Source organism: Medicago sativa, chromosome 4 (genome assembly GCF_051527215.1).
Source record: "Medicago sativa cultivar Bolivia chromosome 4, Bolivia_mono, whole genome shotgun sequence".
Lineage (NCBI taxonomy): Eukaryota > Viridiplantae > Streptophyta > Magnoliopsida > Fabales > Fabaceae > Medicago > Medicago sativa.
The window spans coordinates 10,910,341-10,923,717 of record NC_140752.1 but is presented as its reverse complement, the minus strand read 5'-3'; the positions used below and the strand labels follow the sequence as shown (position 1 = coordinate 10,923,717).

At 32.8% G+C, this 13,377-nt stretch overlaps 1 protein-coding gene and 1 long non-coding RNA gene across 3 annotated transcripts; both read left to right on the top strand.

Annotated features, from left to right (window-relative positions):
- The first annotated feature begins 717 nt into the window (after nt 1–717).
- LOC146926262 (uncharacterized) lies at nt 718–1,448 on the top strand. Its single transcript, XR_015034071.1, has 2 exons — nt 718–845; nt 1,076–1,448. It is a non-coding gene; the product is annotated as an uncharacterized LOC146926262 (long non-coding RNA).
- A 6,219-nt stretch (nt 1,449–7,667) lies between these two features.
- LOC146926261 (uncharacterized) lies at nt 7,668–10,944 on the top strand. Of its 2 annotated transcripts, none has more exons than XM_085758651.1 (4): nt 7,668–7,795; nt 9,778–9,968; nt 10,263–10,423; nt 10,702–10,944. In XM_085758651.1, exons 2-3 carry the CDS (start codon nt 9,807–9,809, stop codon nt 10,410–10,412), a joined length of 312 nt encoding a protein of 103 aa, XP_085614777.1. In that variant the 5' UTR covers nt 7,668–7,795; nt 9,778–9,806; the 3' UTR covers nt 10,413–10,423; nt 10,702–10,944. The 2 variants fall into 2 exon arrangements, with proteins under 2 accessions (XP_085614777.1, XP_085614779.1); XM_085758653.1 differs by lacking the exon at nt 7,668–7,795 and adding an exon at nt 8,349–8,488.
- Nucleotides 10,945–13,377: the final 2,433 nt, after the last annotated feature.

Genomic DNA, 13,377 nt, shown 5'->3' with positions numbered 1-13,377 from the left:
GTATCATTTGGGATTATGACATGGTACATTAAAGAATGTGTTATATGAAACGTTGAATTTATGTGTTTTATGTCAACTTAATGGTTGTTACCTCGAGATTCTATCATGTTCAATGATTTTTACCTCGTTGATTTTATATGAAACTTAGTCATTGATCATGTTCTTTTATAATAACAAACTCTTTGTATTGATGGAACTAGAATATTACAAATGAATAAAAAAGTTACCTTCTAATGAAGTTGTTACAACTATGTACTATTATATGACTAGTTCTAACCTATATCTTTGATATATGTCTCATTGATGTGAGATCATGTGGAATGTTAGAAACTTAGCCAAGATATTTCACATTATTTCCTTATGATTTTTTCAACAAAAGAGGATTCTAATCGGTGGAATGCCACATATCAAACAACATAAGTCAATATGGAAGTGCCATTTTGATTGAGATCACAATTTCTACGATGTTTATTACAATAATTTTAGGTGTTAAAGACAGATCCATTCTTAAGCACAAAACCATCAAGGCACATTAGTCTCAATTGACAAAATAAAATGAATTCAATCCAAACAATACCAAGTATTCAGATCATAATATATGAACGATGTATTTTGAGAAGTGCGGAGGGTGGGAAAAGAAAGTTTCAAAAAAGGACGAGACTCTAATCTAAACCCAATCTACTTTTTTTATGAGGCCCATCAACTCATCATCTCCCCGAAATCAGAAAAACAAAACGCACTGTTGTTCATGTTTTCATTTTTCTCTTTCAATTTTCTTGATTGGTTTTCACTTGAGGGTCTCTATCTGCATGCAATTAAAGGAATCAATGGCACTCACAAAAAAGGTTAGAAACCACATACCTCGTGATCTTTCTTTTGATATTTTATCAAAATTGCCTTTGAAATCTTTGAAGCGATTTACATGTGTATGTAAATTTTGGGCTAACACCCTTGGGTCATAATTATGATAAATTTGATAGAAACTTGGTGGTGTTGAAAGAATCCATTGCTATGATTGATTATGATTATAGATATTCTTGTTTTTTGATATCAATTTTGTGTGAATTTGGTGTAGCGGAATCATGGACAAGGCTTTTTAATATCGGACCCTTATATGGTGTGGCGGAACCTATTGGAGTTGGAAAGAATGCTGATATATTCTTCATCAAGTACAACGAAGAAGTTGCAAGGTTTGATTTAAATACTGAGCTCATTGAAGATATTGGGGTTAAAGGAAGGAGAAAATGTTGTCAAATGGTTATTTATAATGAAAGCCTTCTTCCAATTGGAGGAATGCATGGTTGATTGTTTTCCTTAGCATATAGCTTTACCTAAGAGATTGAAGAGTATGGTTATTAGGAATATATAATAAATGGATTGTAAACTACTCATGTCATATTATGTTAAATGCCCGTCGTTTATTAAATAAATAGACCATGTTTCAGAAACTTGAGATAATATTCTTTTTCTCTATTTCTTTAGTTAATTTTATGTGTTTGCTTATTTTCAAGCTAGGTTGTCTCTTGCCAGAGGTTTTTCTCTATCTATTGCTGGGAGTTCAGCTACATTTTTATTTTATTTCATATATAGCTTTATAGTATAAAACACTGACATGGAAATTGATATACCGTCACAGGCGATAATATGAAAAAATGAAAGTGATTTGATGTAAATATGTAACCACAAACAACACAACTTCAATCTAAAGTGTTGGTTCTACATATTATGATATTCAGTCAATTTTATTAGCTCATATCAGTATCATTACTATCCCTGCATTTCTCTACATGATTGAAGGCGTAGTAGGAAATAGTGTGCTCCATCTACATACATCAAGTGATATAGTTTTTACATATTTACTAAACTTAGAACTTACTAACAAACAATTTACAACATTATCACCACACCAAAGAAATTATCTAATAAAGCTCTCTGTCATGGAAAGAGCTTGTGTGGCTTACTCTGTGTCCACTACATGAATGGCTAGTTTATTAGATTTTGGTTAGTGATTCACCTCCGATGATTAGTTTATTTTGGATTTTAATTTCTTTATCTGTCTCATGAAAATCCGTCTATCATAGTTTGCACTATATAGCAGTTCTGTTCTTATAATTCTTAACATCCTTACCCAATGATAAAAATGCAAATGGTGTGTTGCTTTGTTATTTTCTCATCCTTTGATTGCAGAAACATGTGTACTGTAGTGTTTGTTGCATGAGGTCATAACATTTGATTTCAGAAACATGGTGTAGTGCTCTTACACATGCATTTTTGAGCTAGTTTCTGTCAAATAATTTAGTATTTACTTTTTTTTTTTAAACGACAGATATTATTCACGTCGAGTATATGCAAGGCGCGCACTAACACTCGCGGACTAACAGATAAAACAAATAAAATCGGCGCCGCATATATACGGAACACCTACAAAACAAAACTCCCATAATCTCCCTAGCTAATAATGAGGCCAGGGGGCATCCAGCACAGCTCGTACCGGGAACATACGCATACCCCTGCCTCACTACCCCACTACCTATAGAGACTCACAAGGTACCAAAATCCCCAACAAAAAACCACCTCTGCTGCCAAACTCCCCTACCAGCAGCATAACACAATGGAACAGCCGAAAAGAACACCAAAAACACCTTCCTAGATCCGCACAGTAGCAAAAACAAATAGGATTCCAACAAAACTTTCAAACCGAAACCAGAAACAGCAGCCTAACAGATGCATCCCAGACATCCGAAACCCAAACCACCACGGCAGCCTAGCAGAAAACAGCCTAGACAGCAGCAGAGTCACAGAAGCTGTCACGGCAGCAACCTCCACACAGCAAAAACCTGCCCTTGAAACCGACCGCCGAATGCAATGTTTTGGATTCCAACACCAATCGTAGAATAAACATGTAGGGATCTATAGCCAGTATCCAGGACCCTGGACCAGGGGGTGCAATTTTTTTTTTTTCATATAAAAATTTGAATTTTTTTACTCCAAAGAAAATGACACATTTTTAGTCCTCTAAAATATATCCGTTTTTACACAAATGCTCGCTCACGGTCTGTCTAAAGTTAAAACTATCGAATCCCTCACTTTAGGTCCGTCAATAAAAAAAATATTTTTATTAAATTTTATAAATGAAAAGGCAACATATGCAAATAAAAAATGCTCGTACATTCAAACTTTTTTAGACCCCTTTTACTATTGAAATTCTAATTTTTTTTTATAAACAAAGGGTAAATTTTAAAAATTTGAATTTTTTTACTCCAAAGAAAATGACACATTTTTAGTCCTCTAAAATATATCCGTTTTTACACAAATGCTCGCTCACGGTCTGTCTAAAGTTAAAACTATCGAATCCCTCACTTTAGGTCCGTCAATAAAAAAAATATTTTTATTAAATTTTATAAATGAAAAGGCAACATATGCAAATAAAAAATGCTCGTACATTCAAACTTTTTTAGACCCCTTTTACTATTGAAATTCTAATTTTTTTTATAAACAAAGGGTAAATTTTAAAGAAGAAAAAATACGAATATACAATATTATTTATTTTTTACAAGACCAATATATATCATGATTATGTTAGCATAAAAATACATATTTTTAGAGAACCATAAAAATACATATTTTGTTATAAATTAAGAGCCCGTTTGTTATAGCTTTTTTAAGAAAAAAATCACTTTTTTTAAACAAATAATCACTTTTAAGAGTTTTGCATCCGTTTGTTACAGATTTTTAAAAAATCAAAATCTAAAAATAATCTAAAAACAGCTTCAAATGAGAAGCTGTTAGGAGCAGCTTAAAATAAAATAGATTTTTTTTAGAGGAGAGAGAAAATATAATTTAAAAGATTGAACTAATTTTGTAACAAAAAATCTCTTTTATATAGTTGTATCCAAACAAACTAGATTATTTGTTTAAAAAAAGTGATTTTTATTACAGTAAACAAACGCAAAATAGATTCTGATTTTTCATATAATCTCCAAATTATTTTATATCAAAATCACTTTTATTTTAATCTGTAACAAACGGGCCCTAAATTGCCTCATGTAATGTTTATAAAGCCCAAGCCCATATTGACATTTATAAACAACCCTAATTAGTTGTTGCATTGAATGTAGCCGCACAGACCTTTTTCTCTGGTTCCAAAAACTACTGGATTCAAAAGAAAAGTAGCCATTCTTCTGTTCCAGTTTGCATCACTTCGACTTCACTTCTATTTTTCTTTCGTTTTTTTACTTCTTTGTGAGAGGAAGAGTGAAGCAGAGTCCAGAGATGCAACAGAGAATTTTCAGGGTGTGCAAAGTGCAAAACTCACAGGATTATATGAGTAAATTCCAAAAGTTCAGGGTGTGCAGGTGCACACCCTCAACACTACCTGGATCCGCCCCTGTCTATAGCCGAGTCAAACTCCATATTCACGAGAGCAACTTGATCTCCTCCACCATGTAATCACTACCTCTCACCTCATTCTTAAAAATATTATTATTTCTAGTTTGCCAAATCACCCAAATAGATGCGTGCCAAATAAGTCGAAGACCCTTACGGGCCTAGATGATTTATCGTTTCTTCCATTCCACCACACAAAACACATGTCATTGAAACCTCCGGAGGTAAAACGTTACGCCTAGCAAGGATCACACGTTACTCATGTAATTTATGAGAAACATGGTGTAGTTTTTACTAGTGCAACATTTGATTGCAGAAACATGTTATTTTAGCTGGTTTCTATCAAATAATTTAGATCCTATTTGTGGAATTTAATTTGTCTATTTTATAAACTACTATTTCAGTTTTTACAAGTGTGGTTTTGTAATAGTAAACTCCATGAAGTTTAGTATGATGCTTATGTTTTTTTTTATTTGTTTATTTGCTATTCATCTATGATGATTTTAGGACTCTGGTTTGTTACATTGATCTACTCTAGATGGTTATTCATTTGGTTATTATTGTCTTCTTTTGCACTGTTTTTCGCTGCATAGAAGACATTTGATTGATTTGTAACATCGGTTGGTTTTTAGTATATGATTTTTTTATTTTATTTTGCTATTGGTCAAATGGCCAATACATACTCAAATAAACACACACGGGGAGGAGCAACTACTAGGTTGTAACATTATTATTGGATCCTTAAAAAAAACATTATTTTTTGGTTATTCTATTGTCTATTTCTGTGAGGTTTTTTTGATTCATCGAAGAAATTTGACTGATTTGGTGACCTCATTTGTTATTCATATAGTGGTTCATGAAAATTGTTATTCCTTAAATATTTTCAAGACTTTAATATCTGAAAGTTGTCGAGGGTTGTGTACATATTTGTTTTTCTTATTTCAATTTGATCCGACCTATCTGGTTTGTGTGGTTTTTACCTTTGAAAAACAATTCAGATGCAAGCTGGAGAACCAATAAGAAAAATAGACAGAGGGAGAAGGAGCGTTGTTTCACAAAAAAAACCGTAGATCGTTTTGATTGTGTGATCATGTTCATCACATAATTGGAAGAATAAGCAAAATCAATTCATCAAAATAGATTAAGTTTTTTTTTTTTTTTTTTTTTTATCAAGAGCTCCTCTAGGAGTCACTAGGGACAACCACAATAGTCTCATCCGTCGGTGGTGAGGTTCAAAATGAGTTCTAGTCATGGCGACACACATTGGGGGATAGGGGTGATTGGTCTATGGTTAGTTCAAGATGTCGGAAAGCGACCTGACAGGGTGATCAAGGACAAGATAATTCTCAAGGAGGTGTCGGGTTTGATATGGTTCAGCAACAACGGTTCATATGTACAAGTTTCAACGACGATGCACCCGAGAGTTAGAGTTTCGGTGGCATGGATATGATCACATAGGAATTTTTGAGACGTTTGGTGCACCGGTTTTTGAGCATAGAGGGAGGTCTGTTGAGTGTCGAAGAAACATTGGCAACTAGCGAAATGCTTTGTGTGCGCAAAGGTGTTGTTAATCAGCAAAATTTAGCCTTTTTGAAATTAGATGTGCAAGTACCAAAAAATCTCAATTAAACTATAATTTTATAATTTTTTATTAAAAATAAATAAGAATGAGGTGGAATTTTCCTCTTCTTGGCTTGTTATTTTAATCAAATGTCATTATCTGATCAATTCAACTCAAACCAACCTGTAATATATCGTATGAGTTCGGCTCAAGTATTATTCAAAAAACGTGAAAATCAAATTCAAAACAATGTATGTTTTTTTTTTTCCCTCTTCGAGCAATCTGTATAGTCAAAACCAAATTGAACTGGTCCCCTTTTTGACATTGTGAGTCTTTGAACTTGATACATTTATGGTCAATAGGATAAACAATCCACTTTTATATTTCATTCCTTTTATCTCTTTATTGATGTATAAATACACGATATTACTTTATGAATCAACTTCTTTTGAACTCTTTTAATTTTAGTTTCAAATATGTTTTTATACTTAAAAATTATGATTTTTTTTTCTTTCCATTCCCATAAAAATAGTAACACATTTACGTTACTACAAATTTTTTATGCACATTGGTTTGGTCTCTTCTATTAAATCAATATATATCTTTGAATGATTTTTTTAGACATATTTATATCATAAAAAGTTTCTACACGAAAGAGGAGACCAAAATTTCATTTTTATGTCCAAATTTTTCTTATAAGAGAAATTTGAATTACATTCTCTTCATCTTTTATGTTCTACATATTTTTTGTAGTGATAAACACTTCAATTAGTCTATTTTAATAATCAAACGTATAAAGCATTTCTTTTCTTTACTTTTGATCCACACTATTAAGTTAACGTATAGTTTTAAATGTTGTCATAAACTATGAAAGATGAAATAGAAATAATGAACAAACTTACCTATATTTGAAATAATAAACACAAAATTTTAACAAGAGAAAAGAAATAATTAGAAAAAGAGAATTTCCTTTTCCACGCCTTATAGTTTCTCACGTGCCCTTCAATATTTCCAAAATACCTCGTTTAGATTATATAATCTTAGCATCTTTTAAATGTGTTCATATTATATAATATGAAACCCTATATTATATATAAATTATATATAAACGAATCTCATGAACTTCTCTCTTACCACCCAAAATCCGAACTTTCCACATTGTGTGATTCTTGAAGATTTTTTGGTCTAAATCATCACATCTCAAGCCTTTTCGAACCCCAAACACATGGTAAGGTAAGGTTAAAATCATCATATTTCAAGCCTTTACTTTTGATATAACCCAAATCAGATTATTCATGATTTAAATTATATAACATGAACATGTTCAATGTGTTGAACATGTCATTATTTTTTAAACATATTTTTTTTTTGTAATTTTGTGCAATTTATATATGTGATTTTGACATTTTCCGATATGGACCGCATTAGACGCGACATACCTACCAAGACTGCATCCACTTGGCTAGAGCAGGCACAATAGGGGTAGGGGCCGTACTACTGATGATTATTCAGGGCAATCAAATTATATAATCCGAAACTTGAAAAAAATAAGTGGTTCAAATTATAATATCTGAACGAGGTATTTTCAAAATTACGGAGGGCGTGTGAGAAGTTCGGAGGGTGGGAAAAGAAGGTTTAAAAAAAGGACGAAACTCTAACCTAAGCCCAATGGACTTTTTTTTATGAGGCCCATCAACTCATCATCTCCATGAAATCAGAAAAACAAAACGCAGCCACTGCCCTTTCAGAATCACAAACACTTCAGGGTCGTCGCACTGAACCTTACTTGCCGGAAAACGCAGCCGGAGAAGGTCACCGGCCACCAGAAACTGCGACAAAAACGTTCAGGTTTTCATTTCTCTCTTTCATTTTTCGCATTTTCATTTCCTCTCTTCTGTAATATAACTTTCATATTTTAAGGACCTGATAGGTATAGGCTTTGAATGAATTGAATATGTAAAATTGATTTTACTTAAAAGTTAAAAGTTAGTTCAATGTGAAATGGTTTATGTTATGATACATTGGTATAAAAGCGAGTTGAACAATAAATTTGATTGAATATAAAAAATCATGATTAGTGTATGTTTGGTTTCAAGTTTGGAAGGGACAAGATTGACGAGGAGTAAAATTGATTTTGACATGTTTAGTTGTTTTAGAGTAGAAATGATTTTGCAATTGATTCTGCTTGAAGCTAGAATTTGTAGTTTTGGACTTCCATAGTTGATTTTAGCTTTGAATTTATTGTTCAATTCACTTTTATCCAAAGTAGTCAATAGCGGTGCTATAGCGGCGGCGCCACGGTGCGTAACGGTTTGCGGAATACGAAATTGTTCTTGGTTTTTTTTTTTTTAAAAAAAAAAGCGAGGGTGTTTTTGACATTTTCATCAAACCCTAAAGATTTCAGCTTCTCTCTGCTTCTCTCTTCCTCTACCAAATCCAAACGCCGTCGTTCACCTTCTTCTTCTTCGCCGTAAAACGCCGCCGTTCTTCTTCGCCGTAACACCCAGCTTCTTCAGCCCGTGCTTGCTTCTTCTGCATCAGGTTGGTAACTTCTGTTTCTGTTTTGTGAATATTTCCTCTGTTCTGTAACTTCTGTTTCGCGTATGTTCTGTTCTGCAACTCTTCTTGCTCTGTTCAATACTTCAATACAAACTTTGTTTTCTTTTCATTGTTTCTACAAGCAATCTCAAACTCTGTTCTGTTATTATCTTTTCTAGTTTTCTTTGTTATTATTGGTACCGAATTCTATTCTACTCTCTGTTTCTGTTTGTACAAACAATCCTCTGTTTTGGTGTCCTTATTTTTGTTGTTTGTTGCTTACAACACATCCATGGCAGCATCGGATTCTGGAGTACAACCAAACTCTTCCTCTGCCTTGGTCAATACTTCAATACAAGGCAGAGTTTGTATTGATTTGATTTGATTTGATTGAAAGAGAGTGAAGAAATCGCTATGCGCTATCCCGCTATAGCATTTTTGGGGTCGGCCGCTAGGTGCCGCTATCCCCAATTGACTACTATGCTTTTACCTATACATACCCAAACGTAAATCACTCTACATTCAACTTTTTTTTTAGCCAGAATCAATTATACGGAATCAATTTATTCAGATCAATTCTCACTGCTGCATAACTAATTATAGAGGCAAAGTCAGTTCTACTCGAGAGCAATCAATAATGTCAAAATCAGTTTTACACCACTAGAATTCTAGCTGCTCCAAAAGTGGAACGAAACACATGATAGACACAAAAATTGACACCAATAAAAACACATTCAATTCAAGTATTGATTTGATTGAAAGAGAGTGAAGAAAATATTAAAGAAATCAAAATCGTATAATATATGGTGGATGGTGTCAATTTTGTGTCAGAGTAACATTTTTTATGCAATTATTATTGTGTAGACATGTTTAAAACTCTTGTATGTGATTATGTTTGTAGAGGAATATATGCTGGAAAATAGACTTAGCCAGGTAGTTTGAGCATGTAGAGAGAAGGTTTGTAGATTATGTAGTAAGGAGAGTTGATCAGATGGAGGATAGTCAGATCACTAGAGACAGAGGAAGACCTCTAAAAAACTATAAGAGAAACTATTAAGAAAGATATAGAAATTAATGAGTTCAATCACAATATGGTTTACGGTGTAATTTGATCTATGTAGCCGACCCCACTTAGTCGGATTAAGCTTGGTTGTTTTTGGTGTTTTTGTTGTATTCTATTGTTCTTTGATGCATGATTGCTATTTGTTTCTTCAAAATTCGCTTGCAACATTTATTTATGAAATTTTATTAGCTACTATGTTGTTGTACTAATACATATGCATCTGAATTAGGGTTTGTTGGGATTGGAATAGCAGAGAAGATGAAGCAAGTAGTAGGAATGGTGGTTTCAAATAAGATGCAGAAATCGGTTGTGGTAGCAGTTGATAGATTGTTCCACCACAAAATGTTCAACCGATATATTAAGCGCACTTCAAAATTTATGGCTCATGATGAAAACAATCTTTGCAACATCGGTGACCGGGTTAGTATTGCGAATAATTTACCTATCTTTTACCAGTGTTGTTAAACAGCGGTGCTTCAACGTAGCTCAATTTGAAGAAATTACTATTGTTTTGCAATACACCATTTAGCACAAAATGTTGTCTCTAGTGGCTATAGCAGCACTATAACACTATTGCGTAGCTAAATTTGAACAAACTGCTGTTTTTGGTGATTGTGATTAACAACAATGTCTTGTACAATTTTGAATTTGCTGTGTGTTCTTGGTTTTGTAAGATAACTAAACAAGCATATGCTTTTGTGCTTATCATTTCAGGTTCGATTGGATTCTTCTAGGCCTTTGAGCAAGCGTAAACATTGGGTGGTTGCTGAAATTTTGAAGAAAGCACGCATATATGTTCCTCCCTCTGCAACGGTGTCTGAGAATGCGAGTTCGAACTCTGTAGGACCTACATCTACATCATAAATTTGCTCAAGGTATTATAAAGTTTATCTTGGCTGTGAGATTTACACAACTTTTAGATGTTGGTGTATGGAAGTGAAACTGGAAATGAAGTTTAGGTTTAGTTGAGTGAGTGGATTTTCCAACCGTAGTCTAGTGCATATAATTGACACTCTGACAGTATGCTATATGATACTCTTTTTTTGTAGTAAACTTCTAATTATTGTTTTGCATGCTTTTGCTTCCTGAATTTTCCCATGCTGCTGTGTTGGTGAAATAACTGAATATAATGGAATGGCAATTTTTGTGGCAGGACGAATTTTAATGTGGCATGTTCCAAGGTTGGTTAGCTTGTTTGTTGATGGGTTAGAATCAGTCTTCTGCAATTTCAGATGACATAAGGTTTTATTAGATGTCAAGATGTTATATTATATTATGTGATCTCTATTGCCATTTGTGCAATTGAATTATAGCGTAGGATGATCACAAAAAGGTTTTGTATGTCTGCAGATTTCTGATTTTCAAAATAATTGATAAGATATTTAAATGTGGAATATGTATTACATTGTCTTCCAATTTCTCCACAAACAGGTAAAAGCCTTAACTTTCAAATGCAGTAGGATAGGTCCCTGTAAATAATTAAGAATCTTAGTAGGTTTAAAGATTTATAACATGGCAGGGAAGGTTGACGGATCGGAAACAAATCATGTATTCCATTCATTAATAACTAGGTGTAAGGGTCTAGGGGAGAGATCCCGAACAATCAGGTCAATCGTGGATTGTGAAAAATAGAGGCTTGTTCAACTTCTGCTATGCTAAAGCGCCTCTATTTGAAAACACTGATGGGCATATAGCTGTTTGCTAAAATTATGCTATAGACACTATTTGACTACATTGATCCCTACTAATGAAGGCACAAATTGGAAGAAGCAAATTGAGATGAATAAATGAGTTTATATTTTGATGAGTAATAACCTTAGTGAACTAGTGATACAGATGCAGATGCGTTGTTCTCTGACTATCCTGAAGGCAACAATGTCTTGCTTTTAAGGTAGCCATGGTTATAACAATAACAATAACAATAGCAATATGATAGTAATTTATAAATGGTAGTGTATCAACCTCTGCTGCGCTACCTTTCTGTCTTGATTGTTTTCTTAAAAAGTAACTGGTTGATTGAAGGGCAGTGGGGAAAAGTTGTCGAGGCATAGTTCCTTATTTCCTTTATATATTTCTAAAATGAGAAGAGTGTACATTAATCAAATACGAAAAGAAAGTGTTGAGCTAGAATAGTTTTAAACCCAGGTCTATAATAAGACATCTACTCTAAGATATGAAATACTTGGGTACCTTGAATAATGAAAAAATTAGGTGGTTTTACAATGTCAATTGTTATTGGATTCTCAAGTACATCAGCTATAGTATTACCTAGTTTCATTTCCATCTCTTTCCTGTTTTTATTTGTGGTAAGTGCTATGCTTTTGATGATCAACTAGTTAGAATCAATGTTATGAAAACCAGTTATGTGGTTAATTCAGTTAAACTGTCTGTTAACTCGGATTTTTAAAGCATTGGGTTGAATTCTTCATTTTAGCTATGTACTAATTACTTTAATTACAATTGTGACACGAATCAATTATTTCCCATGATTTCAAAGAGAAGTATTATTTGAATTTATTTTCTCTCTTGGAGTTGTATTTAATAATTTGTCTGGAAGGATTAAATGTGTCTTCTTTTGAAACATAGGAAAGGTATCCTGGACACATTGAAGTTCTTCTATGCTATAAATCATTGCCAAAATTGTTTGCACATAAAATTTTGAAAATTTGTGGTGTTATGCCATATTTACCTTTGTTAGCTTGTAAGTTTGTCCTACATGATTAAAGACGTAGATGCAATTAATCTTTATATTTCCACTCAACGATTGAACAATTATAGCAAAGGATGGTTTTCATCTCAATTACCCAATCACGTGAAGGAACAAATGGCTTTAATTGCAGTAAGACGTACGGTATAAAAGAAGTGGTCATGATGGTAATAGCACTTCTACTGTGAGTGAGAAAGTGGTGGTTGGTTGTAGAAAAGGATTGCCTTTTGCACTAGGTCAAGGAAACTAACTATAGTATCCCATGATAACAGAAAATAGATTATAATGTATTCTTACTTACGTGTTCAGTGAGTTTATACGTTAAAAATTTCCTCCTAGTCTGTGTAAGTTTGAAATGGTGTTGGGTAAAATCATTTTGGCATGCTTATGTGGCTAAACAAAGAGATCACATTATGTTACATATAAACACGTCACATATAAAGCCAATTTTCTAGTAGTATCCTATACAACCAGTACATTAACATAACTTGTGTTGCACACAGGTTTAAAAAATTAATCTTTTTTACTGAAATTTGTGTTTTTAATCGCAAATTTTGTCGTGATTCTTGTTGGTGTACATAAATTCATATAATCATATTCACTTTCTAGCATGCAATGCAACAAAATATGACATAAATTTTTTTTTTTTTCCAATACTTTTTTTTTTTTAAAATCTCAGATTATGTATCGGAATTGTCTCATTTTTTCCTCAATTGTTATGTCTCAATTTTATATCTCTTTTCTTTATAGTTTTATGAATTTTATATATTTTTTCTTTATAATTTTAATTCTCAAATTTTCCTATGTAAAATAGATCGTTTTTTCTTTATAATTTTATATCTCTTTCCCTTTTTTATATTTAATAATTTAGATGTAACATTTAAAAAAAATTGAAAGAATTTCACATGAAAGAATCCAATCCTCACATGTCTTTTGACCGTTTTGTTGGAATCTAAAAGTCACAGCTTCAAACTTAATGAACATCCAACCCTTTTTCACCGCAAATATAAACAACTATTGAATTCCAAATGCATGAGTAACTATTGAATTCCAAATGCATGAGTAACTCATCACTTCACTTCAGCGTGAATTTTATTTATGAAAATAAGTCACATACAATAC